This window comes from Ptychodera flava, unplaced genomic scaffold (assembly GCF_041260155.1).
Source record: "Ptychodera flava strain L36383 unplaced genomic scaffold, AS_Pfla_20210202 Scaffold_31__1_contigs__length_3010019_pilon, whole genome shotgun sequence".
NCBI lineage: Eukaryota > Metazoa > Hemichordata > Enteropneusta > Ptychoderidae > Ptychodera > Ptychodera flava.
This window is the reverse complement of record NW_027248353.1, coordinates 2,150,221-2,176,104: the sequence shown is the minus strand read 5'-3', so window position 1 is coordinate 2,176,104 and position 25,884 is coordinate 2,150,221. Positions and strand designations below refer to the sequence as shown.

The following is a 25,884-nucleotide window of genomic DNA, read 5'->3' as shown; positions in this document are numbered from 1 at the left end:
AATTTCTTAATTTGCATTTTCGATGATCTTTCCTCTGAGATTCAGTTGATCAAAGTTGGCAAAACATGCTATGAACATTGATGAATATACCAGGTTAAAACAATATCGAAAGTCATTGCACATTTACATGTCAGCTAATTTATGCTTTGCATATCCAATGAGCTTTCACAGCTCGGCATATATGGCTTGAAGGACTTGGCCAATGGTAATTACCCTTGCTATGTAAAGTTGTGATACAATGACAGCAGTCAAAGAACTTTAATATTTTCATTTAAGCTAATTACATATTTGTATACTTCATGACCTTTTAGAATTAATCGGTGGTGAATATTGTTCATTATGTTGATCATAATACTTTCAGTGAAGTTGCAATCATGTGGCAAAGGTTCAGATTTACACATTACTGCAATATATAATGAAACACGTGAGCATTTTCAGTTCATATCTGATCATTTCCGCACACCGGATTGGGGTTGTCACAAAAATAGCAAGCTTCCTCTGAAAACCTTGAAATATACAGGTCGACCAAACATCGGGTGATCAATCAGTCGTTGTCGGCCTACCAGTGTGATACAGTGACATATGGCTGCCAAGAAACGCGTTGCAATTGTTGGCGCTGGAGTCGCTGGCTTGGTCTCAATCAAAAGTTGTCTTGAAGAAAATGGGCTTGAGCCAACGTGTTTCGAGAGGCACGACAAACTTGGTAAGCGAAAACGCACATATATTAATATTACGGCTAAATCAATGAACATCTCTCTCTCTCTCTCTCTCTCTCTCTCTCTCTCTCTCTCTCTCTCTCTCTCTCTCACACACACACACACACACACACACACACACACACAAATATATTTAATATTGAGATACAATATTAGTTCCGGTTCCGGCTGTACTCGACTCAAGACACTGACTTTCCATTAATGCTCCAGCTTCCGATAGTAAAATATAAAATGGTACCCTGGAGAAAACGTTTTACATCAAATTCGCACGTTGTCTGCAGCTGTTGTAGGGTGTACCGAGGTATTTCAGGCACATTTAAAGTGATGAAGTCACCTTCGCATTACAGCTTCACACAAGAAGATGGAGCACCCCTAAATATCCGTATCATCTAGGTAGGTTAGAATTAAGGACTAGATTGAAATATTCAAAGTTGTTGGAAGACCAGTTGTGTTTTAGTGATCACATATAGTGTATTTTTGGCCCAGAATTGCATAGTATTATTAACCAAGGAACCTGTTACTCTCCCACAGTATTTGTCATTGAAGCCGCATGGCGTCATAGTCATATTGCAAACGCGTTCGGTTATCTTTATACCCATAAAGCACGTTACGTTACATAAAGGTTGTTTTCTGTTTTCACCAAGGTGGTGTATGGAATTACTCACCGGAGTTGCGGCCCGGTCAGGGAAGTGCGCTCTACGATTCTGTTGTCAGCAACACCAGCAAAGAAATGATGACGTTCTCAGATTTTCCCTACCCGAAGGAGAACCCTCAATTTAACGATCGCCGATCGGTTCTTCGTCATATCCAAAACTATGCAGAACATTTCAATCTTGAGAAGCACATTCGGTTCAACACAAACGTTATTGACGTACAGCGCAACAACGATGGAAAGTATTGGAAGTTACAGATCAAGGACAAGGATGACAAGCTTTCCACCGAAGAGTTTGATTACGTCATGATTTGCACAAGCGTTTACAACAGGCCGTTTATTCCGTCATACCCTGGGTTGGAAAATTATAGAGGAACAAAAATCCACGCTAACAAGTACCGAGAGCCTAAACGGTTTCTTGGACAGAAGGTTATAGTCGTCGGTAATCTATTATAAACGAAATATTTGCATACGATATGGCTGCATTTAAATTTTTTAGAATCGGCTTTACGACTTTGGTTCGTTTATGTAACGAGCTATGAAATTCGGGGTAACAACATTAGAGGCTATATTAGAGGCTATAATTTTTCCTTCGTGTTGACAAAACAGAAGTGCTTTTGTATTTATTACGGATTTTGCTCGACTTTTCGAGTCCTCTTTGGTCTGTGAAAGCGTGACAGGTAAATTTGCAATTAATTAATATCGTTTTGGGAGTGTATAATGCCATAAATGACGATATTACTGTTACAGTATGTGCATTTCACGGGCTAATCCTCAACATTTTAAACAACGTGTGCATATCATCATTTCTTGTTTTACTAGGAGGACACATGTCGGGTGGTGAGATCGCGACCGACCTTGCAGGAAAAGGCATTGAGGTAATGGAAACAGATTTTAAAATATGCATCGGGGTCACGTTGTTAAATCGTGAAACAATCGTTGGGATTCTTTCTTAATCTTGCCAAAGTTATAAGGAGAAGCTTTAGGCATACAGCAATAATGTAACACGTGAACACTGCTGATTAAAAATGCTTAGCTTATCTGCTGTTGCTTCCGATGCTCACATCAGTTTGAACTCATAATATCTCATCTATGGCAAGTGAAATATACAAAAATACAATGTGCAAGTTATACGGGTTTACTCGTTGCAACTTGCACTCTGATTGGCTATAATAGGTATCCCAAACAAATATTTGTTGATTCAGTGTACGTAATGAGTGCCGGGTACCCTTCATTAGCTAGCTTGTTTCTAGGTTATTTACGACATAGGTCATGCAGCGATTTCTTTTTGAATCGGTTGAGAGTGTTTGGCTTTTTTTCGCAGTGTAAACTAGCATTTGAATTCATTGCTCTGGTTAATGCATGCGTCGGACGATTCCAATCAGTCACGCTACAAAAGCGAGACAATACCACAGTCAAGGAATTTCCTGCAAAAACCGATTATAGCACGTCCGATCGTTCTTTGATAGCGCTCGCTTAGTTTGCTTAATGACGTCATTCTTCACGGCAAAAAAAAAATTGGGGAAATCAGTCACGCAATTGTCAAGCAATAAAAATCAAATGTATAGATCGGAATTTTCAAAACAACAATGGCTTAGAAAATACTTCCATGCAGACATTCGTATGAGCATTAAAGGTATACTGTCACCCGTTTCAATTTTGCCACAGTTACCATGGAAAGATAAAATCTAAACAATCACAGATTTTAAGCGGTTGGCCGCTTTTTAAAAACAGCGCCCTAAGATGGGCAGTTTGAATACCAAGGAACGCCCCTTTGACCATATATGGGCATATTTAGATTACAGGGACTGTATACCTTTAAGTGCAAAATGCATTACGATGATATTCCATGTACAAGTGAAGTAGATGAAAATCCACAGGCTCTCAAAAAGATACAAGATGTACTATTATCTTGTTTTCCACCAATAGTAGTTACATTTCTTCAAGACTTGAAAATAAATCGTTCACATTTTAATAAATCGACGCACATCCTTTTTGAAACAACAAAACAAATTTCAATTTTTAACTGCTGAAGATCGGTCAACTTCGAATGTCATTTTTCAGGTACATATCAGCATGCGTCACGATTCGATGATTCTGCCTCGTATGTGCCGGGATGGCCGTCCCTTTGACATCGCTCTCTTTACCCGATCCTCGATTAAGTCTCCAACGAAACTAACGGCGACATTGGAGAAAATGAGTCACACAAAAATGAGTGACCATAAGGAATTTGATTTGCAGGTAAGTCGTGAATTCAGTTTGTCTATTGAGAAACAACGATAAACGAGCATGCGCTTTTACCAAGGTATAAAGGCAATAAAATTATAGCAAACTTGAGATATTGCATGCCGAAAATGTATGGCGTTGTAATTATCTAATGCCTTTACCCACTATGTTCCGAACAGTATTTTTATTTGGCACGATAGGGGTCATTTGAGGGTTCAATTTGGCCATTTTTGCAAAAAGATCATAAAACAGTTCTACACTATACAAACAGTAGCTCCTCAAGGAACAAGTCTTTGAAGGGGAAACTCTGCACATAGTGTCGATAATATTTACGCGCAATTAAAATTAATTATGTTACCATGCCCTATCCTCCGCATTTAATTGGTCGAGCTGAACAACGTGACTGACCACAAATGCACTTTTCTGGTTTGTTTGCATGCCCGTGAATATAAATAATATCGCAAACATCTTAACTTTTACAGCTAAAACGAAAAATGGTGATTTGTATAGTAAGATTAAAGTCAATCACAAAATAGAATGGAGCACTTGTTGGCAAAGTTTAGACAGTCACTTTTATGGAAAAAATCTCAGGATTTGCAAACTGTTTCTACGCGCGCGTAGTGCATTGCGTATTGCACTGCACACTGTTCAGTGAATACAAAATCTGCGTAATACTTGGTTTCGGGCCCCGTTGTCTTTTACATGAGGATTTTTAGTTGATTTTGATGGTTTTCTTAGGTTACTTGATTATATAATGAAAATAATGCCATCCTGACCATTAACGTTTATTTATGGGCGCTGGCAAGGGCGTCGCCATTGCGATCAATAAAGAAGATATTACAAAGCGTTATATTTGTCTAGAAAGACGGTTTGATATAATTTTAGAGTAGTAAAATTGTAATGTATGTGACAGCAGCGGTTTTAGAAAAGTCGACGTTTGAATTTGATTACCCAGTGTGTTGCCAGTGGATAGAGAAAAATGAACTACGAGTTCCAACAAAAATTACGATATTTCTAGGCTATTCAAAGTATATGTTTTGACCGCTGAAAATGCAGAATAATGAGTTATTTTGTAGATTTCGAATTCACCTTATGAAATACGTCGTCTGTGTTATTTTCATTCAAATTGTATGATCTCAGAGGATGCATGGCTATTTATCCCTATTAAAGGACAAATTAAGAGGTGGTATTCGTAGGCTGGCAGTCGGTAGAATGATAACTTTGGTATAAGTACGTGGGGTGGAAGGCACGCACGCGCATTGGTAGTTAGAGTGCAGGGATCTGTAGCTGGCCTACATGTATCATCTTAAATAACAGACACACGGTGTTGTCGCTCTCCAGGGATCTGAGTTATATCCTGTTGGTAAACGTATGACGATTTGTGACGACATGGCAGAAAGGATTGCACGCGGTCAGATCAAATCCATGGGTGGCATTAAAGAGTTTCGTGAAAGTGGCGTCGTTTTCGACGATGGCACTACCCTGGAGAACGTAGATGCAGTCATCTTTGCTACCGGATATGAATTTGGCATACCTATAATCGACGACTCTTGGATATTTGGTAGGAATTTATTGTAAGACTCGAGTTTTTTCCCTGGATAACTTTCATGATACAAAAAATCAACAAATTTCAGCGGGGTTATGCTGAGTTTCAATGTGGCAAAGGATTGACAAAAATTTTATCTTTTTTAAATACCTTCACTACTAGGGCCACAGTTTAATTTCAATGATCTATTTTGACTATTTGATGGTTTCGTCGATGATTGACATGATTAATAGATCGATTTGAAGACATTAATCGATTTGCCGGGAAGAAACATGGCATTTACAAATAATCACCATTACAAAAGAACACTTTTCCTTTGAAGTTGATATCAAACATTTTCTGTCTAAGACAAATCAGGAAATGCAGAGATTTACAAGTACATCTTCCCGGTACACCTAGAAGACCCCGAAAAACTAGCTTTGATTAATATCGTACATACTGCCGGAGCACACTGGCCAGTAGCCGAACTACAATCCCGTATCGCAGCAAGAGTTTTTGCTGGAAATATTGCTCTGCCAGATAAAGAAACGATGAAGACAGATATCGATAAAAAGATAAAATATGTGAAAAAGAGGTATTACCGGGTAAGTACTGATTCGTGAAAAATAAAGGTTTACCCTATACATTTACTGTGAGCTACTCGAAGAAAGCAATAGCTAATCTGCATAAAACAAGGTCAAGATCTCATGACAAGTTTTCCTTTTACATTTTTCAGACCACACAGACCAAACACAATACATTTAAAAGCGAATAATTGTATGTATGTATGTATGTATGTATGTATGTATGTATGTATGTATGCATGCATGCATGCATGCATGCATGCATGCATGCATGCATGTATGTATGTATGTATGTATGTATGTATGTATGTATGTATGTATGTATGTATGTATGTATGTATGGATGGATGGATGGATGGATGGATGGATGGATGGATGGATGTATGGATGTATGTATGTATGTATGTATGTATCTATGTATGTATGTATCTATGTATCTATGTCCACAGACAAACAGAAAGACAGACTAGCAACGCGGCATGCCTTTTATTTCATAGTCGTCTCGGTAGGCTATTGCCTTTGCATATTAAAATGAGCTTCACAGGTGTTAGATTTTTTTGGAAACTTTTTCGTGGTTGATAATTGCACGAGATTATGCGAAAAGAACGACGAGATGGCATCGTGCTGCAAGTCGCGTAGCAACCATACTTTCTTTGTGTTCTCTAGGGGAAGAAATACTGCTTCACGCCAATCAAAACATGACACGCCAGCAGTTTCATAAACACATTTTTCCATGACCAATTTTTAAAAGACAATATTATTGACCGTGAACCATTAACTAAAACAAAACAGTATCGTTAAAAGAATTTCAAATTTGGTTAAAACACACTCAATATATTTTCATACAAATGTGAGAGAATTTTTAAAATGGTAAAAATCACTTTCCCGAAGCTAGAAACTTTCCCGTTTTCGCCAGCACGCCAATTCCGCTCAGCGCCACACGGCAACAACGACACAAACTTTTCCTTACATACGTTTGCTAGAAGATTGGCTAAAATCCGGAAACTAATGAAGGGTGCATGGTCAGCACTCTTCGGAATAGAGAGGCGAGAGCTACCTGAGGCGAGGCGAACATGGAGGGCTTACGTAAGCGCTTCAAACCTTAATAAATACCCGTTACCAGTCTGTCTCTCCATTTGTCTGTGGTTTCTCTTACCTATGTTCGGTCGAACTGTTTGTGATGGTGGGTTGGATGGAAACTTATCAGCATTGATTGTAAATACTAGCAGCTTCTCTGTCCGACAAATATTTCATTCCCTAGGCACATTTGAGTAACTCCTCGCTTCTGTAGGATTGACCTTGATATCCTGAATGGTTTGTCCGTGAATTTTAAGTGCAAGGAATACTTTGATAATTGTATGCTATTAGCCTTTGCTGCTTTGGAAAGATTGGGCATGATTTGCATAGCATGTTTTAACTGTGTTGTCAGTTAGACAGACATCATGTTGTATATATATTATGTATATATATATTTATATATATTTTATGTGCATATATTATATATACATATTATATATATATATATATATATATATATATATATATATATATATATATATATATATATTATATATAATGTTTATATTTTCCTGACAGATATCATGCGGACCTAATATTGAGGAACTAGCCGACATGCTGGGTGTAAAGCCGTCATTTCAGCATATTTCCTTGTCTGACCCAGAACTAGCTATGGCCTTCGAATACGGTCCCATGGTACCTTACTGGTATCGTCTTCAGGGTCCTGGAGCATGGCCTGGGGCAAGGGAAAGAATTCTATATGCTATTGACAGCACAAGATGCACAATGGATATCTACCCGAAGCATGCTGAAGGAAACTGAACGGACGACTTTTCAATGGAGGAGTGGAGACTCTCCGTACTCAAATTTTGTTATTTTGTGATTATATTCTTCTAAGTATTGACTTTCCATGAGATGAAAGAGGCCCTTAGGGTTTTTCGATTTTGATTTTTTATATGGCATTCCTTGACGGATGAGTTATTTTATTTAATACATGCAATAAGTAATTTGCCACTTTTCTAACTTTAGTTAAATATTTATCATTAACGTTTAGCAAGATTTCATACTATTGGCAAAATACACCTACAAGTACATTTCATGTGTTTAGTTGTTTGTTAAGCCTTCCAGTTTGCGATATAAACTTGTCACGTTTTCCAAACTTTCATCTAAGCTTAATCAAGTGATAGCTGTTTTATGTGTCTTTATGTGCAAAAGTTAACCTTTCCCCGTAATGTAGTGAGAAAAAAGTCGTTCAATCTTTGGCTGTTTCTAGCTTTCATGCTCCTGTAAGACTTTGCTAAATGTTTTTTTTGTTGAATCCCTTTGTTCATATAATGCCTAGGTTGGTCATTTGTATAGCTGCTATTTTAATACACTGTTTTGTTAAAGGGACGTTTGGATATGTCGTGCCTTGTAATTCAAGCATCGCTCCATCGGAGACTTGACGACCCCTGCATTCAACGTATACAGTTTTGGAAATGATTTTTTATCAATGCTCCGCTTTTATATTATGAAAGTCCGCTTATTATACAAAATTGCATATATATATACTCTATACGTCTACTCATCTGGTTGTCTTTTTCCTGTTTATTCTGTTGGTAATTTTAACACAACGTTTCGTCCTAAAAGTAGGACTTCATGAGGTTGAAGATAACTACAAAAGGAAAATACAGACAAAAAACAGAACTATGTAAGGCTAGTGTTGATCTTCATTAAAAGCTGAACGTACTTTTCAGGCTGAGTAAATTAGAAGTTTACAAAAGTTATAGAGTATGACAATTCTTATCATTTTTGTGTGGCTCAGATTGAAAGTGGCAATTCAATATTGACGGTAATGGTTATTTATAGTGCCTGTTCGAGAGCGCTGTGAGCAATTGTTATTTAAGTTATTTGTCGAGCACTATTAGCTTAGGATGGTGAGGCCGTTTGGTGACAATGTACTAAGTTTTGAAATCGAGATTGACTCTATTGTCTTTGGGAGCGTGTCATTATCAAACAAAATAAACAAGATGACACGCTACGAAAGAAAATAGAGTCCATATATATATATATATATATATATATATATATATATATATATATATATATATATATAGAGAGAGAGAGAGAGAGAGAGAGAGAGAGAGAGAGAGAGAGAGAGAGAGAGTCCGACTAATGCCAGGCTGACCTAATTCCGAGAAACAATTTCATATAGTGGTATTTCTGGCACAATATAAACATACTTACTAATTATTAGCCTAGTTTTTGTCATTTATAATAAAAAGCTGTTGCTCGCTGTAGATGTATTGCCTGATCATGTGTACAAGTGTGTCTCACTGTAAATTTAGTGCCCTACCACCTAATTTTTGTGTACAGTCTTCGCCTCACTTTGTAAATATTTCTAACATGACATTACATGAGTTATTAAAAGTGGCATCCTATTGTCTGGGGGCTGCATTTGCAAAAAATAATATTGTTCAGGAGAGTAGCTTTCGTGAAATTCAAGGGAAAATCCATTGTGTATCTATATTTATGGGAGAAATCAACAGATTTACATAATCTTAGCGACAGTGATGTATTAAACAAAGTGCTGCGAATCAGTCTGCAATTGCCGCTTAGAAAGAGCACGAACGTAAGATGAGGTTACTGCAAAGGTACCGGCCTCGGTTCGAGGACACGTTTACTATTATTTACTATTCTATTATGGTGTACAGTACTAAAGCTATTTTTTACAGCCAGGCTTGCGTAAAACAAACTGTTCAGACATGTCGCATTCGCATATGGTTATGTCGTTTTAACTTGTGCAATACACGAAATTCGCGTCACAAATTACGAATTACATTCATAACCTAAGTGAGATGGGTCAAGGTCTCACTGATCGTATTCAGGCCATTTGTCCCACTCAAAGGTCACATTTCAACAGACAGCATTGTAAAGGTGACTTTTAGGTCGCAGACAAAGCGCATTCATTTCAACAAGGGGGTAGCCGTTCAGTGAAAAGTTTACTCTATATGGTTTAATGTATGGAGATATTGTTGCGATCAATGAAATTAAAAAAAACACAAAAAAATGTCCCTCAAAAGGGCCAAAGTTTAATACAATTCATCTGTGCCTATGTTTTGACTCTATAATCCTTTGCTTACTCCCTGCTGTGAAGAGATCAAAACACCCTGCGCTGCTGTGAAGAGTTCAAAAAACCTTCAGGGGCCCCTGACATACTGAAGACAGCATTTTAGCTCACAGTACCGACGTAAAAATATTCAACAGTGGTGAATCGAAGAATGGCTGACAAGAAACGCGTTGCAATCGTTGGCGCTGGGGTCGCTGGCTTGGTCTCTATCAAAAGCTGTCTGGAAGAGGATGGACTTGAACCGACATCTTTTGAAAGGCACGACAAACTTGGTAAGCGACAGATCCTACAAGCTCAGTGACTGTAAATTATGCAGCAAACTGTAAAGGTTGTTTGACTTCGTGTCATATGTTGCCATGTTGGTTTGAACAGCTGTCTGTCTTTTCATGTGTAGAGCAATTTGTCATTTGACCCACATGAGTAAAACTATATCAAGTCTCTCTCTCTGTCTCTGTCTCTGTCTCTCTATCTCTCTCTCTCTCCATTGTCAGTACATAAATGACTGACACATACACAACATCAAAAGTGCAACGACACTATTGCACATCCTTTTTCGCTCAGGGGTGTGAGGTACTTCAACTACAGAAGCGTTTTTTGAACAAATCGATATTTTACCTCAATATTAATACAAGCATTGAACAAGCGTGAATTTTCGACTGAAAAGACACAGTTGACTGCTCAGGCCAAGTTTTCACCTTGTAGTGGTAGCGACTGTTGGCCGTTTCACATGTTCAAAAACAGTTTTGTTCGATCCCCTTGGCATGTCCTCCACAAACACGGGACGGAACAGTTAACAACGTAGGAGTAGCTTAAATGAGTGTTTTTTTTATGCTGTACTAATCGAGATTCGTGTGAGACACCGCAAAAGAAGCAACTTTGAATTTGTTCTGACGTTGGTTTTGTGGGTATGGTGATATTTTATCAAGTAGAAACGGTTAAAATTTACGGTCGAAAGGTTTACAGGAAGTGGCGTATATGTAAAACTTACAGAATTACGTTTATCATCCGACATATTGAACTAATAATGTCACCCTTTTGCATACAAAGGCGTAGATGTAAATTAAGTATACATGTATTGAAGAAGATCGAAAAGATATTCCATCAATAATGGTCGTATTGAGACTCAAACTGACCGTACTTTTGTGGAATTTTCTTTCCTTTAAGTTCATAACCCTATTTAAGTAACAGGTGACGTCAACGTTACAGTGGTGAAAACCGATCCTAACGTGTACCACATAAATAGACAGAATTAGGTCAAAATGCAAGCATCTCATCATTCTATGAACACCGCCCTATTTATCACTCATAGCCCTGTGTAGCCCGTTTACCTTAAAACGTTTACAAAGTGAGGAAGTACACAGGGAACGTTGAATATATATTCAATATGATAAAGTAACTTTATCGTCACATATTATCCACATCACATTCGTGGATACATTGCTAGTGGTTAATCTACATGGCTGTTACACCGACCTTGCCACGGACAGCACCGTATTATAAGCGAGAACAAAGTGAGAGCATTGCCATGTTAACCTCATGAACCACACAGCTGCCCTGGAGTGGTTCGAGTGGGAGTAACACAAAAAGGGGCAATGTGTGAGGCGCATTCAGAATATCCATGGACGAAATGGGCCAGTAACTTTAACTGTAATCGGTGGACAACAATTAACTAACATCGGCTCAGGTGTAACGGCTATATCGCAGCAAAATTTTTGTCTTTGCGAAAGACTAGGGTTAGAACAATTGAATTCTTATCAGCTCAAGCAGTATGATAGCTTGTATCTCACAACTGTTGGAGATTTTATCTGCAACTTGGACTGTACTCTTGTTACGATTGGAAAGAAACATCGGGGTAAAATTTTGACTGGCGATTTAAACATTAATGTTGCTGTTAGTTACTTTTAACTATTCCATGAACAATATTTAGACATCAATCTTGGTTAGAAGACATAGACAAATGAAAAGTAATTATTTATATATTCATTGATTTCTCAAAAGCATTTGTGAATCACGTCATTCTCTTTTCAAAACTAGAACATTGTAGGGTACAGGGCTTGCCACTTAAATGATTTACTAGTTATCTTCAATCAAGAATACAATTTGTCAGTGAAGTTAATGCACGTAAGTGAGGCTACCCACAATTCCCCTTGATTTGTTCACTCAGACATTTTTTGTTAGAAGGCTTTTTCAATTTTATAAGTTTCTTAACAATTTTTACATTACAATTGAAGTTCAGGATTATTTGCTAAAACTATGTTTCAAAATTATTGATTATGTTACAAATTCAAGAGTCAATTGAATGAGAAAAAAATGCGCACTTTTCAAGATAAAGTAATCAGCAACTAAGATGAGCTCTTATACCACCTGTCAGACATGCAAATTTCCCTTTGTTACGAACTTTTAAAAAAAACAATACTCTTTCTTTTGCCAACACAGATGCAACTTATTCCCTTAGTTTATTTGAAAATGTTGTGTATGGCTGTCAAAAATCTATGTCGACAAAATTACAAAATTACAAAATTGCCTCCGCGGAAAAGGGGTTGATCTTCTCATTATTCATAATGAGAAATTAGATGATTATCAGAACTATGTTGCCAGAATTTTGAAATATGGACCGAGTGATTCTGTGTGTAGAAGAAATTTGCTACAGTTCAATGAGTGATCTCCGCGTGTAGAGATCATGGAGAATTATGGGTAGTAATGTACATTCTAAGACTAAGAAAGCAAACTTTACATGTGGTGTTCAACAAGGGCCAATATTTGGCCAAATAGTATTCCTAATTCACAGAAATGACAATGCAAATTGTTCAGATGCCTTCATTTTTAAAGTTTATTCAGATGAATCAAATATATTTCGACGTTGTCGCACTTCATCACGTATCACTGTTTAGTTGGAGCTGCACGTTGCCAAAACAATTTATTTCAAAGCAATATTTCTCATCAAAGACGACAAGAAAACCCCCTCATATAGTATATTTTTAAAAATGTGGCAACTGCAAAGTTCAGTATGGCAGCAGTAGTTTACTCGAAGGATGACGTGCGTGTATATTAGGGGTACAAAACTTAATTTCAGCATTAATGATTATAATTAATTTAAGTAAAAAACTTGACGCTAATTTCTGAAATGTATTATTTCACTTGAAAGAAGAGTGTATGTAGAAAAAAGCGACTATTTTGTTTTGCATCATCTATCCTCATTCTAAAATGACAAGGGTTGAAAGACTAACGCTCAAGTTTAAAATCCTGACCAGCAAAATTAAAATGTCTCTTATTATAAATGTAAAGACTTTAATGCCAAACATAATAGTCTTTTTGTTATATAGCAGTTAAAGGACACCATGTGAAAATTTTAGAAAATGTGAGCCGGAGTTGAGTTAAATTCTTTGTAAATCTTAAAATTGGGAGAAAAGAGAAGATAGTAAATTGTTAGATTTCCATATATTTGCATAAATTAACACTTCTTTATAAAGTTATTTATGACTGCTTGACGAGCTAAAAGGTGAACCTAATCAATATTTAATCTTGTGTTGTATTGAAATATCATAAAGTTGAAATTAAACTGAATAAAGATTCAATTCCAGTTTTAATGTCCTGATTACAATTTGACTATAGAGGGCCAACAAAACGCGGGAAAAAAATACCAATATATCTGACATGCACAATATTTTAATATTTTTGTCAGCCTTTTTCACACTGTTTTGTGGTATTGGCGTCGATGATCAGTTTGCTAGACGTCCCTGAACCGAAAAGTTGAGTAGTAATATATTGTGATCTCGTCTCGCTCTGTGCATGAGTGTACACTGATAGAGATTATTGTATTCAACGTTTTAAGGGCCAGATCATGTCATTAATTGTTCACGTGTTTGTTCCACATGTCAAATGTAACGTCTTGTTCTGCTCACCAAAGGATGTTGACAAACACATTTGTCTAGCTTATCAACACAATGTCTATCAGTGTAATGTGCGCTGTAATGCTTTGTATTAGATTTCTAGTCCAGACCAAAAGTCGTTTAAATTATCTTATCAACTTTGAAATTGTTCAGGACACGAGGAATATGAGTACACTCTGGCAAGCATCAATGCATTATAAGATGAATTGTGCTCTTCGTAAAAATATTAAACGTTCTGCTTTGATTTAAATTACCCTTAGGTGGTGTATGGAATTACTCACCAGGGTTACGGCCTGGACAGGGACCAGCCCTCTATGATAGTATTGTAAGCAACGACAGCAAAGAAATGATGACATTTTCAGATTTTCCCTATCCGAAAGAAAACACGCCATTTATGCCTCACCCGTTGGTACTTCGTCATATCCAAAACTATGCGGAGCATTTCAAGCTTGAGAAGCACATTCGGTTCAACACAGACGTAATCGACGTACAGCGCAACAACGATGGCAAGTATTGGAAGTTACAGATCAAGGACAAGGATGACAAGCTTTCCACTGAAGAGTTCGATTACGTAATGATTTGCACAAGCGCTTTCAACAAGGCGTTTACTCCTTCATATCCTGGGATGGAAACCTTCAAGGGAACAAAAATTCATGCAAATGAGTACCGAGAACCCAGTAAATTCAAAGGAAAAAAAGTCCTAGTCGTCGGTAAGCCTCAAGAAGTATTCTCTTAAACGAGCATAATTTTCTAATACAAGTCTGACCAATGAACAAAATATATTGTAGGTCATCCTAATAAGCCAGCTTAAATCAGTAATGTAAAGGAATCAAACTAAAATAAAATGGGCAATAATTACATGATTAACTACACGATTTTCCTATTAAAAATACTGGGATAAGTACCGCTAATATTCATTTCATTTTCACTCTTTCACAAGGTGGCTCTCACACTGGTGGTGAAATATCATCGGAAATTGCACGAAATGGCGCTGAGGTAAAGGTTGAACTCTTGTAAAGCTGAATGTCACTACAGAATCACAAAGTGCGTGACGATGCACATTACAGTGACAATCATATTTTAGATTACAATTGTCAATTAAGTACTTACCATATGCTCATCATATATAAAGAGGAAATTAAAATGACATTAACGTATCAATATTACCGAACCGGATCTCTATTTTTCTCTACAACTTCAGATCACTACACGTATAGAAAGGTGACAAATGTACATGACACCATTTCTATGGTGACATTTTGTTTTGACATCCATGTTTCGAGGAAAAAATTGTCATTTCAATATGATGCTGTATGTTAAAGAATCCTCATTAGTTCATGGTCACTGGATGTTGTTATACGGCCTTATACATTGTTGCCGTGAAAACATTAAGCAACGAAGTTTTTCGATGAAACTGCATGCACGCATTGCAAAGAACAGTCTTAAAGTAAGATATCTGCGATTTATAGTAATCAATTTTAGCTGGAGTGTATGTGATATGAATAAATAGAAATGCACTCATCGGATAACAACCAAGCTGCCAAAACATCAACGCTGTGACGTTACGAAGAACGCAGTGATTACATTTTGTCTGGGCAACTCAAACAGAATGATCAAATATTTTGTTTACATAATATCATCACAAGTATCAGTAATGTCGTGACGATATGACATTGAAAAAAATGCTACGTTGCTCTCCCGTTGAATAAGCATAAGGAGGAGATTAAACAGCGTCTTTTCCCAAAAGAAACTTTAAAATCAAGAATCTTTAAAGTCATGAGAGACTGCCGCAAAAGAAGTTAAGTTAAATGTATTACAGTAACAACAAGAATAAAAAAAGGCTAACACACTCAGAGAAAGAGAACGCCTAAACCAACACGGTAGAGTAGCCCCTGAAAGTAAAGAAAGACAAAGTACATTATTTTTCCGCAGTGCAGAAAAAGTTCACAGCTCTAAACCTACTTAAAACATGTAAGCGAAATAGCAACCACTTTCAAAATGACGTTCTGCTTAATAATAGGAAACATCGACCTAAAATATTTATTTTGAACTTTCATCATCATGTGAAACAACATAAAAAACGACATGTGGCGTATCTTATCTGCAGTTTCCACCAAAAATTTGGTTATGCACGTGGTATGGTAAATTAAATACACATGCCCATATCGATCCGTTTTGTGACGTTTACCTTACGGCAAACGACGAGAGTACTTACGAACTGCAGTTGCGATTTGATAGTAAAAAATTAAACAAAAAATGGTTGCCGTTATCCTGCCTGTCATGCGAGTTTGCCGGACTTTAAGGATGGGAATAGAAGGTAGAATCTTGTCCTTATTCCATTAAAGTCTTGTAACTGTTTAAACATGATCTAGCAAACATTCTCCTCTCGATTGGCACGGTCTTCCTGCGAATAGGTAGTGAGCGCGTAGCGTGACAGCGATGTCGTGCATGCTACATCTGTTGACAATCTCAGTGTGAACATCTACAATAGCTGCCACTCTCTGCTCCATACGACGAACGAGTGCGATCGAAAATGGCAGAGATTAAATATTTTTTAAATAGTTTTTTCATTGGTAACTCTTTTGATATTGCACATATCGCACCATAAAACGCTCTTCCCATTCGACTACTATTCGTGAGTCCTGGTAACCTTTCTCATGGTGCTCATTAAGGTATGTAGGATTACTTGCGCATTTTGTTGACCTGTGCGAAAACCTATACGGCGTTAAGCTATACGACACACGCTGTAAGCAAAAAGAAGCATGAAAAGAAAATTTAAAAGAATAATGCACTTGCAAAATATAAGTAGTACTACCTCACTATAGTGAGCCGATTTGAAAACCCTTCGACACCTCAGGAAGTTGTTGAATATATTGACCTGTACGAAGGACAACAAACAATCAGTTCACAAGATACATTCCGAGCCACCGACGGCACGTTAAATGGTAGAAAAAAAATATGAACACGATAAAAAAGTTTCGATTCGTTAATAAGGCGGAACATTTACATGTAACTTTTACATAACTTTTTCGGTTTTGTGTAAATCCCCGACAATGGTAATTTAAATGGTCTGTCTACCTCATTCAAAATTGATTTAAAGGGGACCTTACATTATCTGAATGAATGCTTTATTTCACCAGATGCTTCACGGTATGTACAATAATGAAAATTATCAGAAAACTGTGTATTACTGAAATTGTACAAAGTCAAAGAACAGAAAAGAACATTGCAATATTGTAAAATCTGGTGGGGCCATGAAAATAGTCTAAAAGGACTAGTCGAGTTCATGGCCCGTGAGTATACTAATAACTATTCGGTACAAGCTTAAGTGTGATGGAGGATAGAAACAAACACAGATTTAATGTAAATTCAGTAAGTGATGTTTAAATGCAGACTTGAAAACTTGTCTACTTGAAAATTGTTTGAGATAGTCAGGCAGCGAGTTCCAGTGTTTCACAGCTGCATACCTGATGTTATGTTGTGAAATTGTCAAATTTGAGCCTGGAATACGAAAATTATCAACTTGTGTTAATCGTGTTGGATACGAGTGCTTTGGAATCTCAAAATAGTGTTCAACTGTATGAGGAAGATTGTTATGTTTCAAATCATAAACAAACATACATGTACAATATTTACTCAGTTTGTAGATATCTAAAATATTCAGTTTGTAAAACAGAGGTTCGGAATGAGCAATGAAATGAGAAAACGTAATTGAACGAACAATCCGTTTCTGAAGGCGACAAATTGGCTCTAAATAGCTGGATAAAGTGTTTCCCCAGATTTCCAAACAGTACATTATATGAGGTAAGATAAAAGCATTATATAGTTGAATGAGAATGGATTTTGAAACATAGTGTCTTAATCGTGTAATGATACCAATTTCGGGTGTAATTACTTCAATGACCTTTCGTATATGATATTTCCATGACAAAGATGAATCTATTGTAACTCCTAAATAGCTTGCATAAGAAACTTGTTCTATTGTATCATTCCCAATTGACAGACTTCCTTCAAATGTGGTGTTTCGCTGTGGTGTCTTTATGATCATATAATTGGTTTTGTCAAACTTGACTGTGAGTTTGTTGGCCATACACCAACTGATAATTTCGTTAAATTTGGCGTTAATTTGAGTAAGATTTACATACTGGGTACGTAGAGATTTAAAAATATTTGTATCATCTGCAAAAAGTCTACAATTAAAATAGTCTGTTGAATTACAAATATCGTTAATATATACCAAGAATAAAGTCGGACCCAGAATGGAACCCTGTGGTACACTACATTTGATTTGCCTGTAACAAGAAGATTTACCATTGACAATTACAAATTGATTACGATTTATTAAATAACTATGAAATAACTTTAGTGATGGACCTCGCACTCCATAATGATGTAGTTTGTGAAGAAGGATATCATGATACATAGTGTCAAAGGCTTTTTTCAAATCAACAAAAATACCTAATGTTACATAGCCAAGGTCCATCTTCTCTATAAGATCAGCAACAATGTCAGCGAGGGCAACTTTAGGACTGTATTTTTTGCGAAATCCATACTGTGTATCGATTAAAATATCGTACTTGTCAAGAAAAGAAACCAGTTGTTTGTTGATAACTGCTTCAAAAATTTTACTAAAGACGGGCAGAATTGAAATTGGCCTGTAATTACCAACATCAAATGGACAACCTTTTTTATAAAGAGGGGTAATGTTTGCAACTTTTAGACTATCAGGAAAAACACCATTTGAAATCGAAAGATTGATAATATGTGAAAGAGGGCCAGCGATATACTCAGCTGCATGGATAGTCAAAAGAGGATGAGTAAAATCATAACCAGGTGTTTTTGAGGAATCCAGGGAGAGTATTTCTTTCATAATGTATCCTGGAACAACTGGTTGAAAAAAGAAAGAATTGCTACGACTCTGCTTCAAATAATTCTGGAAATTGATATCAGTGGAAATTTTGGACGCCAAATTGGGCCCAATATCAGAGAAATACTCACAAAATTCATTTGCAATATCTGTACTCTCTGTTATCACCTTGCCGCCAATTTCACTGAGTTCTAATTTGTTTGGGGCCATACTACTCCCATTATTTCTATTGAGAATTTCATTTACAACATTCCATGTTTTTCCAGAATTCCCAGTTACAGAGTTTAATTTATTAAAATAATACATTCTTTGCGTGTTTTAAAACCTTGGTTAAGACATTACGGTAATTCTTATATATCATTATTATGTCATCGTTCATGGGACGCTTCTTACTCTTTGAGAAAAGTAAATGTTTTTTCTTGATAGAAATAAGCAAGCCTTTTGTTATCCATGGTTTCCGAATTGACTTACAACGGTGTTTTTTTGTCGTCAAGGGGACATGTTTCATCTAGTACCATATTTCGATCAGTCGTTCAAGTCATGTATGGTTAAAACGCCCGAGGCCCCTTCTAGAGTAATGGTCAAAACTTCGACCTACAGACATTTTTTCCCTTTATTTTCTTTCAAGGTATACCTCAGCATGCGGCATGGAGTGTCGTTCTTCCCTCGTATTTGCCAGAACGGCCTCCCTTACGACATCAATGTGTTCAATCGGTCAGTGATTTCGTCTGTACCAAAAGTATTATCAGGAATGGATAAAGTGAGTCAAACAAGAATAAGTGACCACAGGAAATTCGGTTTACAGGCAAGTTTTGAACAGTTTTACGTACCAAATGAAGGGAAGTCCATATCGTAGTGCCACAACGTATATATATATATTTTTGAAATAGTGGGAAATTGAACACATGGTTTGGAATCGGTGAATTAAACTAATTTTATTCTAGAAGGACATATGATTGAACTGTAGTGGCCAAGGTTAGCGAAAACGAAGTTCAATCGCCTAATTTTTTTAATGTCTGGGATTTGGAAAATGCCTTTGAGAAGTACAATCACAGCTAAAAGTTATTTAAACTTACTGATTATCTTCCCTTGTGATATCCTTTGTGTGTGTGTGTGTGTGTGTGTGAGTGATCGGTATTATCAAACCTCGTCTGACTAATATCAGATAGAGTGACAAGAGTAAAGAGTTCTGTCTAGACTAAACAAATATACAAAGCATCGTAATCACAAAGTCTCTCAATTTATTGACGGAGGGTTGGATCCACTACGTGATGTAAATTTACGGTGCACCAACAAAACAAAGTGATCTTATCATTAGCAGACACTGTGATCGAGCAAAGATCATAATACTAGATCTCTGTTTTCCCATCATTATACTGTTTTGTAATCTACTTACACCACTGCCAAAGTGATATGGTCTCATGAAGATGGATCAAAATTATACAATAACGACATACCAGAGACCTTCAACCATTTCCCAGTTGTTTCACATGTCTGTAGAGATGTATCCAAAGATAGAATTGTGGACATAAACGTCTTCTTGGCGTCCCCTACTTTTGAATTCTCCGTCAAACCTCATCAGTGAACACCATTTTGGCAAGTTAAGTGAATGATTAACTCAGAGAATGCTCCTCCCCGTCACCAGTTTTTCCCCTCTTCGCTACCTCAATTATGAAACTTCGTGCAGGACAAGATCCATTGTGATTGCTACTCTGTCCTCTCCTAGCTCATCCCATAACATAACATTGTGGCTCTCTAGGTACACCCGAACAAGGCCAAAATGTTTGTAGATGCGCCATACTATCGTTGATTTCTAAGATGAGGAATAATGATCTGAATGCCATCAAAAGAAACGGTTATTTCACTTAATCCCGCGTAGTTATTGTGTTTCAGGGTTATTGAAAGTTCGGCAAAAGCTCGCTCTTGCCTAAACGTGCTAAATCTACCAGAAGCATTTTCGCTATGTGTAGAAACTTCATTGGTACGGTTACTTATTAAATAATGAAATACATACCTGATAGTGAACTGTGTTGTTTCTCTGCTGAAGTTGTTACAACACTGTCCCTGTAGGATCAACACAGGGTGAGAGACGTCTAGAAGTATGCACGTAAACACACAGAGACTGTGAAAAATCTAAATCAAACAATTTACATATTATTGCATTACAGAATACAAATTCTGAACTATATTCAATTGGCAAAGGATCGATGGTCAGTGATGATATGCAAGATCGACTGGCTCAAGGCCAGATTAAACTAATGGTAGATATTAAAGAGTTTCAGCAAAATGACGTCATTTTCAAAGATGGCACCACTTTGGAGAATGTTGATGCAGTCATCTTTGCGACGGGATATGACTTCGCCGTGCCAACAATCGATGACTCATGGCTTTATGGTAATGTATTATTTTTATTGCATGCCTTGTCGTGAGTGGATATTAGTGCATTGATTAGAATAGGAACATCCGGGGAGTTAGCGGGCTGTGTAAACGATATGTACGGTTAGCCCATCCAGTGAAGCCCCTCGACGTATTCTACGTCAAAGTAGAGGCGTAATGCTAGATGTCAAATATCCATGCGGACACTGCTATTTTGACTTCCATTCCTCCTTCTCAACCGCGAATCCAAGATTTACAGAGATACTCACAATATACCGCTTGACAATATAACAAGTATGTTCAACACCTATATTCTTTCAAGATCACTGCGTTCTTCCAAGCATGACCTCCTTAAAAATTCCCAGGGCACGTACAACTTTTTATCAAAACATCCTTTCTATTGCGGTTGTTGACAAATACAACGATCTCCCCAAACCCGTCAGGGACTCTAAGTCCAGAATAGTTTTAAGAAATCTTGCAATAGCTCTCTGTATTCTATTTACTTAACTGATGCTTCGTTGCAATGTTTTTTTTTGCTGTTTGTAGTTCTGTGTTTCAGGTGTTTTCAAGATTGTTGTACCTTATTTATGATTGTTTTTCTTTTATCTATTCGTCCGCCATAAAAATAGGTGTTTTACGTATAGAGTTATGGAGTTTAAACAAAGATGAATAATAATAATAATTACCATCATTATCATCATCATCATCATCATCATCATCATCATCATCATTATCATCAATAGCGTTTACTGTAAAGAGTTATGTAATAAAAATATTCCTTAATGTACCGGGTATGTGCCCTTCCAGCAGGAGAGAGTTTGCCCTTCTGGCGTCGGGGAAGTTGTTACCTGTTCTTGGGTACATAAATCACTGGCAATAGTATGTAAAATATCCGAAAAATTATTGGAATAATTTGAGCTTCTTCTTCAACCAAGCACAGTTGTTTCTTTTTTTGGTGGAAGATTCTTTATGTTGGGTGCAGTTGATTTTAAGTATTGGAATATATCCACAGCAAAATGTTTTGTCCAAATATTGCTTGAATATTACTCAACACCTACCATATTCTTTGATATGCAATGTGCTAACAGTTGAGATATAATATGTTTCTCCCTTATTATTGGTCTCACAGACGAACATGACAAAGCTGAGATGTACAAGTACATTTTTCCAGTGCGCCTTGAACATCCTGAAAAGCTGGCGTTTATAAATCTATTGAATAATTATGGATCGCATTGGCCACCAGCTGAACTACAAGCCCGAGTAGCGGTCCGGGTCTTTGCCGGGCATATTGTACTACCAGATAAAGCAACAATGAAAAGAGACATTGACCAGAGAATTAAGTATGAGAGAAATAAATATTATTACGTAAGTATTATAATCCGGTAATGTATTGTGCACAGATGATGTAGCCTATATTAAATGTTGCCGAGAATTGTTCTGCACGTGAAAAATATTGACTGATAAATTTTCAACATATAGTTTTTTTAATGCTATGGGATTATTTATAAAATGTTTTGACTCGGATAATGCCATCAGAACTTTCGTGGAACATTTTTTTGCACATGATGGTAATGCATTTAATATCTTCCCTACACATTTTCTCCAATATTTTTTGTTCATGCAGATACCTGCTGGACCTTATACGGAAGAACTGGCCGATATGCTGGGTGTAAGACCTTCCTTTTGGCGGCTGCTTGTGACGGATCCGAAACTGGCCATGGCCTACAAGTACGGTCCACTGGTACCTTACTGGTATCGTCTGGAAGGTCCAGGAGCGTGGCCTGGAGCAAGGGATAGAATATTGAATGCGATAGAAAACACAACCTACGCTTTGAAAGGATACCCTTCTGTCAGCGAGGGGAAATAAACCATATTGTGTAATCGTCACTCTTAAAGAGATCTAATAAGATTTTAATGATTTCGTTTGCATTTCAGTAATATGTAGATTTATTACTATGTTTTAACCAGCGGCTTTGTTTACAAATTTTTGATATGATCCAGCAGTATGTTATTAAGTCATTGCATGTGCTGTGAATTCATCGCTAATATGTATGCATTGGCCACACCAATTAGTGCTTTGATTTGAGTGATGTTAAATGTTTCCTTCAACATAGACCGTAGGTGACTTAGCTGCAAGTAAGATCTTTAAAAGAAATTAAAATCAACAAATAATTTTACGCTACAGGTTCCATGCAAATCGAGAATTTAAGGAACTTTGCATATAATGAAGGAAATGTATCCTTGTCCGAGGAAAGATTTGATGTTTTGTGCCGTCTATATCGCTTTCCCGAAGATTAAACGGTTACTTATTTATTCAGTTAACTTTACGTTGAGGCGTGGCGCTCGGATTTAACGCCAGATACGATCCGACGTATGCACTGAGCCGTACGACAGGAGCCGTGACGTTTCCAAGCTATTAAATCGATGGCACCACATTCGATGATTGAGAATAGCTCAAGCTTTAGCGACTCAAAAATAAAAATTCGTTAGGCATACATTCCATGATTCAATGTCTCAATTTATCGCATCCTCTTTTTGTGATAATCATGAGAGCACGGCATTGATCGCGGCAGATTGGTCTCTGCGCGCAAGCGCACTGGGAAAACCCGGTAGAACTAGAAAAGGATGTTTTATCCTTCTCTACGTCACATTGGTTGCGATTCAGGCCACTTTACAATGAAACATTATATATATAATTGTCTTACTATTACAGAAACAGCATATAATGGTCAGTTCATAAATATACATGTAACGACATGCACGTTTTCAAACAAGTAAAATATAATAAGTATCTGTAATTTGTAGCCTAGTTCTAGTCTGGTAGAGACCCTGCGATTCGCGTTCTTCCCTGTTGGAACACGCGCGCGCCCTTCAGAGACGCGACGCGAATCCCAGGGTCTGGACGTTCTTGCAAGCGACCGGTCGGATTTCTGCCTGATCCGGGTACTTTACAGAACTCCCACATCCGTTAATCAAAACAAAAAATGACAAGTACCGTAGTCAAATAAAATCAAAAATTAAAAATAAAAACATACCGCATATATAGGTCTACTAGCTAATAGAGTAATATTCTTTCCGCCCAGTTAGATAGGTGTTTCTTTTGAGGTCACTACCCTTGTACCATTCATACCCTTGCAATAACCAACAGTCGCTGTGTCTGGCAGCGCGTGCTCACAGCTGCACAGCGTAGCCTTCGAATGCAGGCCCATCGTGGGCGCGCATAAAACAAGGCACAGCGACTGTGGAGAGTCTAGCCTAGTTCCACAACGTTACTCATTATCAACTTTTGTGCTAAAACGTGTGCTTTGCTAACAAAAATAATTTAACCATTATATGAGCTTGTTCTGAACATTTTAAAGATGTTTAAAATTTCATACATTTTAAGCGGTGCATTTTAAACGGTGACATAAATTTCCATACATAATATTATAATGACCAACCAAATATTTCCTTAGATCAGTTATACCGTAACCACAACGATGAATGATTCCTTACAAAAGAAATTTGTTTGTTGCACCACTTGCAATAACACATAAAGCGTAGACAATTATTTAAATTTCTTAAGGCTGTATGCCGGGCTCAACAATATGTAGTTGACGAAATCATTTTTGCTAGAGCACAGATGAGAGCACACAGGCAGCATTTTGGCATTAAGCTAGAATGCGCCACGTCGATAGATATTCGGATTCTCTAACTTTCAGAATTCGTTTATGATCTATCACTTGGAGCTTGATTATTCTAAAGCTGTTTGCGTAGGAAGAAGTTTTGTGCCTCTTACTTTTGTCAAAAACTGGAAATAATTTTTTTCAGATTCGAGTTAACTTAGGCGTTTTTACCTGCAGAGTTAACACGGAGATATCGGCAAATGTTATGCAACTTTCTTAAGTAATTATATTTGGTGACTGGTTAAAAATTAATCAAGAAAGTTTTTGAACACACGTTTAAAGGCGCTCTTCTCAATCCCAGGTTCTCGCATTAGCGAATTCGTCAATAGCCCGTAAACAGTTTGTCATTCTTTTGTTTACTGTTGAATATTTCATCAAGTAACTAATATTTATATTAGATAAATCTGATAATTGAGTTGGGACTTTAAGTCTTTCACCTTCGGGGCACACAACTACCTTAATCTCTGTTAACGGCAGGAGTTATGCGTAAACTAATTTTTGCGACGCGCACTTCTGATCAAACCATATTATAAAACCCAGACATCATAAATTGTACAATTTAATTTTATTATCTTTCTTTCAGCTCATGTCCTCATAATTTTCTTGCAGCCCACCTTTCATACCAGTGCCTTTTCTTTCAATTATTTACTCTTTAATCGACTCATTACCTTGTATGTTACAAATACATTTTGGTAAAAAGGGTTATTAAATACATTTTTCCTCACGTGCATGAACTGTCTCCTTCTTACGTTGTAAATATTTCGAACACAACATAACACAGGTTATCTGCTCAAAAGTGGCATCCTGTGGCTTTGTGAGTTCATTTACAAAAAACCTAATTGTACATGACACTCATTTACCCATTAATATCACAGGAAAACCCCGTACTGAAGGTATTTTTGTGGGAGGAATAAACAGATTTCAATTTGTCGGGGGTGCACAGTGTGCTGAGAATCAGTCGGCAATTGCAGCTCAGGAAGAGCACTACCGTAAAATAAGTTTACAGAAGAGGCAAGAGCCTCGCTTCGATGATATATTTTTTATTTACAGTTAATATTCTAATTTGTATTATAATATTTACAAGTACAAATTCTAATGTGTACATAATACTAAAGCTAATTTTACAGCAAGGCTCGAATCAAACAAAAGACTCACGTAGCATTAGCATGTGGCGATGTTATTTTGACTTGTGCAGTACACTAAAGTAGAGTCACCAGTGTTATGTAGGTCATCCCCCCCCCCCACACACACAACCTG

General features: G+C 37.0%; 2 protein-coding genes across 3 annotated transcripts; both read left to right on the top strand.

The window, feature by feature from the left end:
* Positions 1 to 539: 539 nt before the first annotated feature.
* On the top strand, positions 540 to 8,998 carry LOC139127370 (flavin-containing monooxygenase 5-like). The gene is made up of 7 exons (XM_070693287.1): positions 540 to 703; positions 1,361 to 1,810; positions 2,191 to 2,246; positions 3,433 to 3,609; positions 4,936 to 5,155; positions 5,489 to 5,724; positions 7,300 to 8,998. The coding sequence occupies exons 1-7, from the start codon at positions 583 to 585 to the stop codon at positions 7,540 to 7,542; spliced, it is 1,503 nt and encodes a 500-aa protein (XP_070549388.1). The 5' UTR covers positions 540 to 582; the 3' UTR covers positions 7,543 to 8,998.
* Positions 8,999 to 9,901: 903 nt separating this feature from the next.
* On the top strand, positions 9,902 to 25,357 carry LOC139127363 (dimethylaniline monooxygenase [N-oxide-forming] 2-like). 2 transcript variants are annotated; one of them, XR_011550981.1, is made up of 8 exons: positions 9,915 to 10,101; positions 13,980 to 14,429; positions 14,660 to 14,715; positions 19,215 to 19,391; positions 20,755 to 20,980; positions 22,092 to 22,327; positions 22,587 to 23,763; positions 24,210 to 25,356. XR_011550981.1 is itself a non-coding variant. In XM_070693279.1 (7 exons), the coding sequence occupies exons 1-7, from the start codon at positions 9,981 to 9,983 to the stop codon at positions 22,827 to 22,829; spliced, it is 1,509 nt and encodes a 502-aa protein (XP_070549380.1). In that variant the 5' UTR covers positions 9,902 to 9,980; the 3' UTR covers positions 22,830 to 25,357. The 2 variants fall into 2 exon arrangements, 1 of the variants encoding a protein (XP_070549380.1); XM_070693279.1 differs by having other exon boundaries at positions 9,902 to 10,101; positions 22,587 to 25,357.
* Positions 25,358 to 25,884: the final 527 nt, after the last annotated feature.

Excerpts from the sequence above, each read along its gene's own strand:
- LOC139127370 (XM_070693287.1), top strand. The coding sequence starts at position 583 with ATGGCTGCCAAGAAACGCGTTGCAATTGTTGGCGCTGGAGTCGCTGGC. Across the intron at positions 2,247-3,432 it reads TTGCAGGAAAAGGCATTGAG|GTACATATCAGCATGCGTCA; the intron begins GTAATGGAAACA and ends GTCATTTTTCAG. Across the intron at positions 5,156-5,488 it reads CGACGACTCTTGGATATTTG|ACAAATCAGGAAATGCAGAG; the intron begins GTAGGAATTTAT and ends TTTCTGTCTAAG.
- LOC139127363 (XM_070693279.1), top strand. The coding sequence starts at position 9,981 with ATGGCTGACAAGAAACGCGTTGCAATCGTTGGCGCTGGGGTCGCTGGC. Across the intron at positions 10,102-13,979 it reads TGAAAGGCACGACAAACTTG|GTGGTGTATGGAATTACTCA; the intron begins GTAAGCGACAGA and ends AATTACCCTTAG. Across the intron at positions 22,328-22,586 it reads AGAGAAATAAATATTATTAC|ATACCTGCTGGACCTTATAC; the intron begins GTAAGTATTATA and ends TTGTTCATGCAG.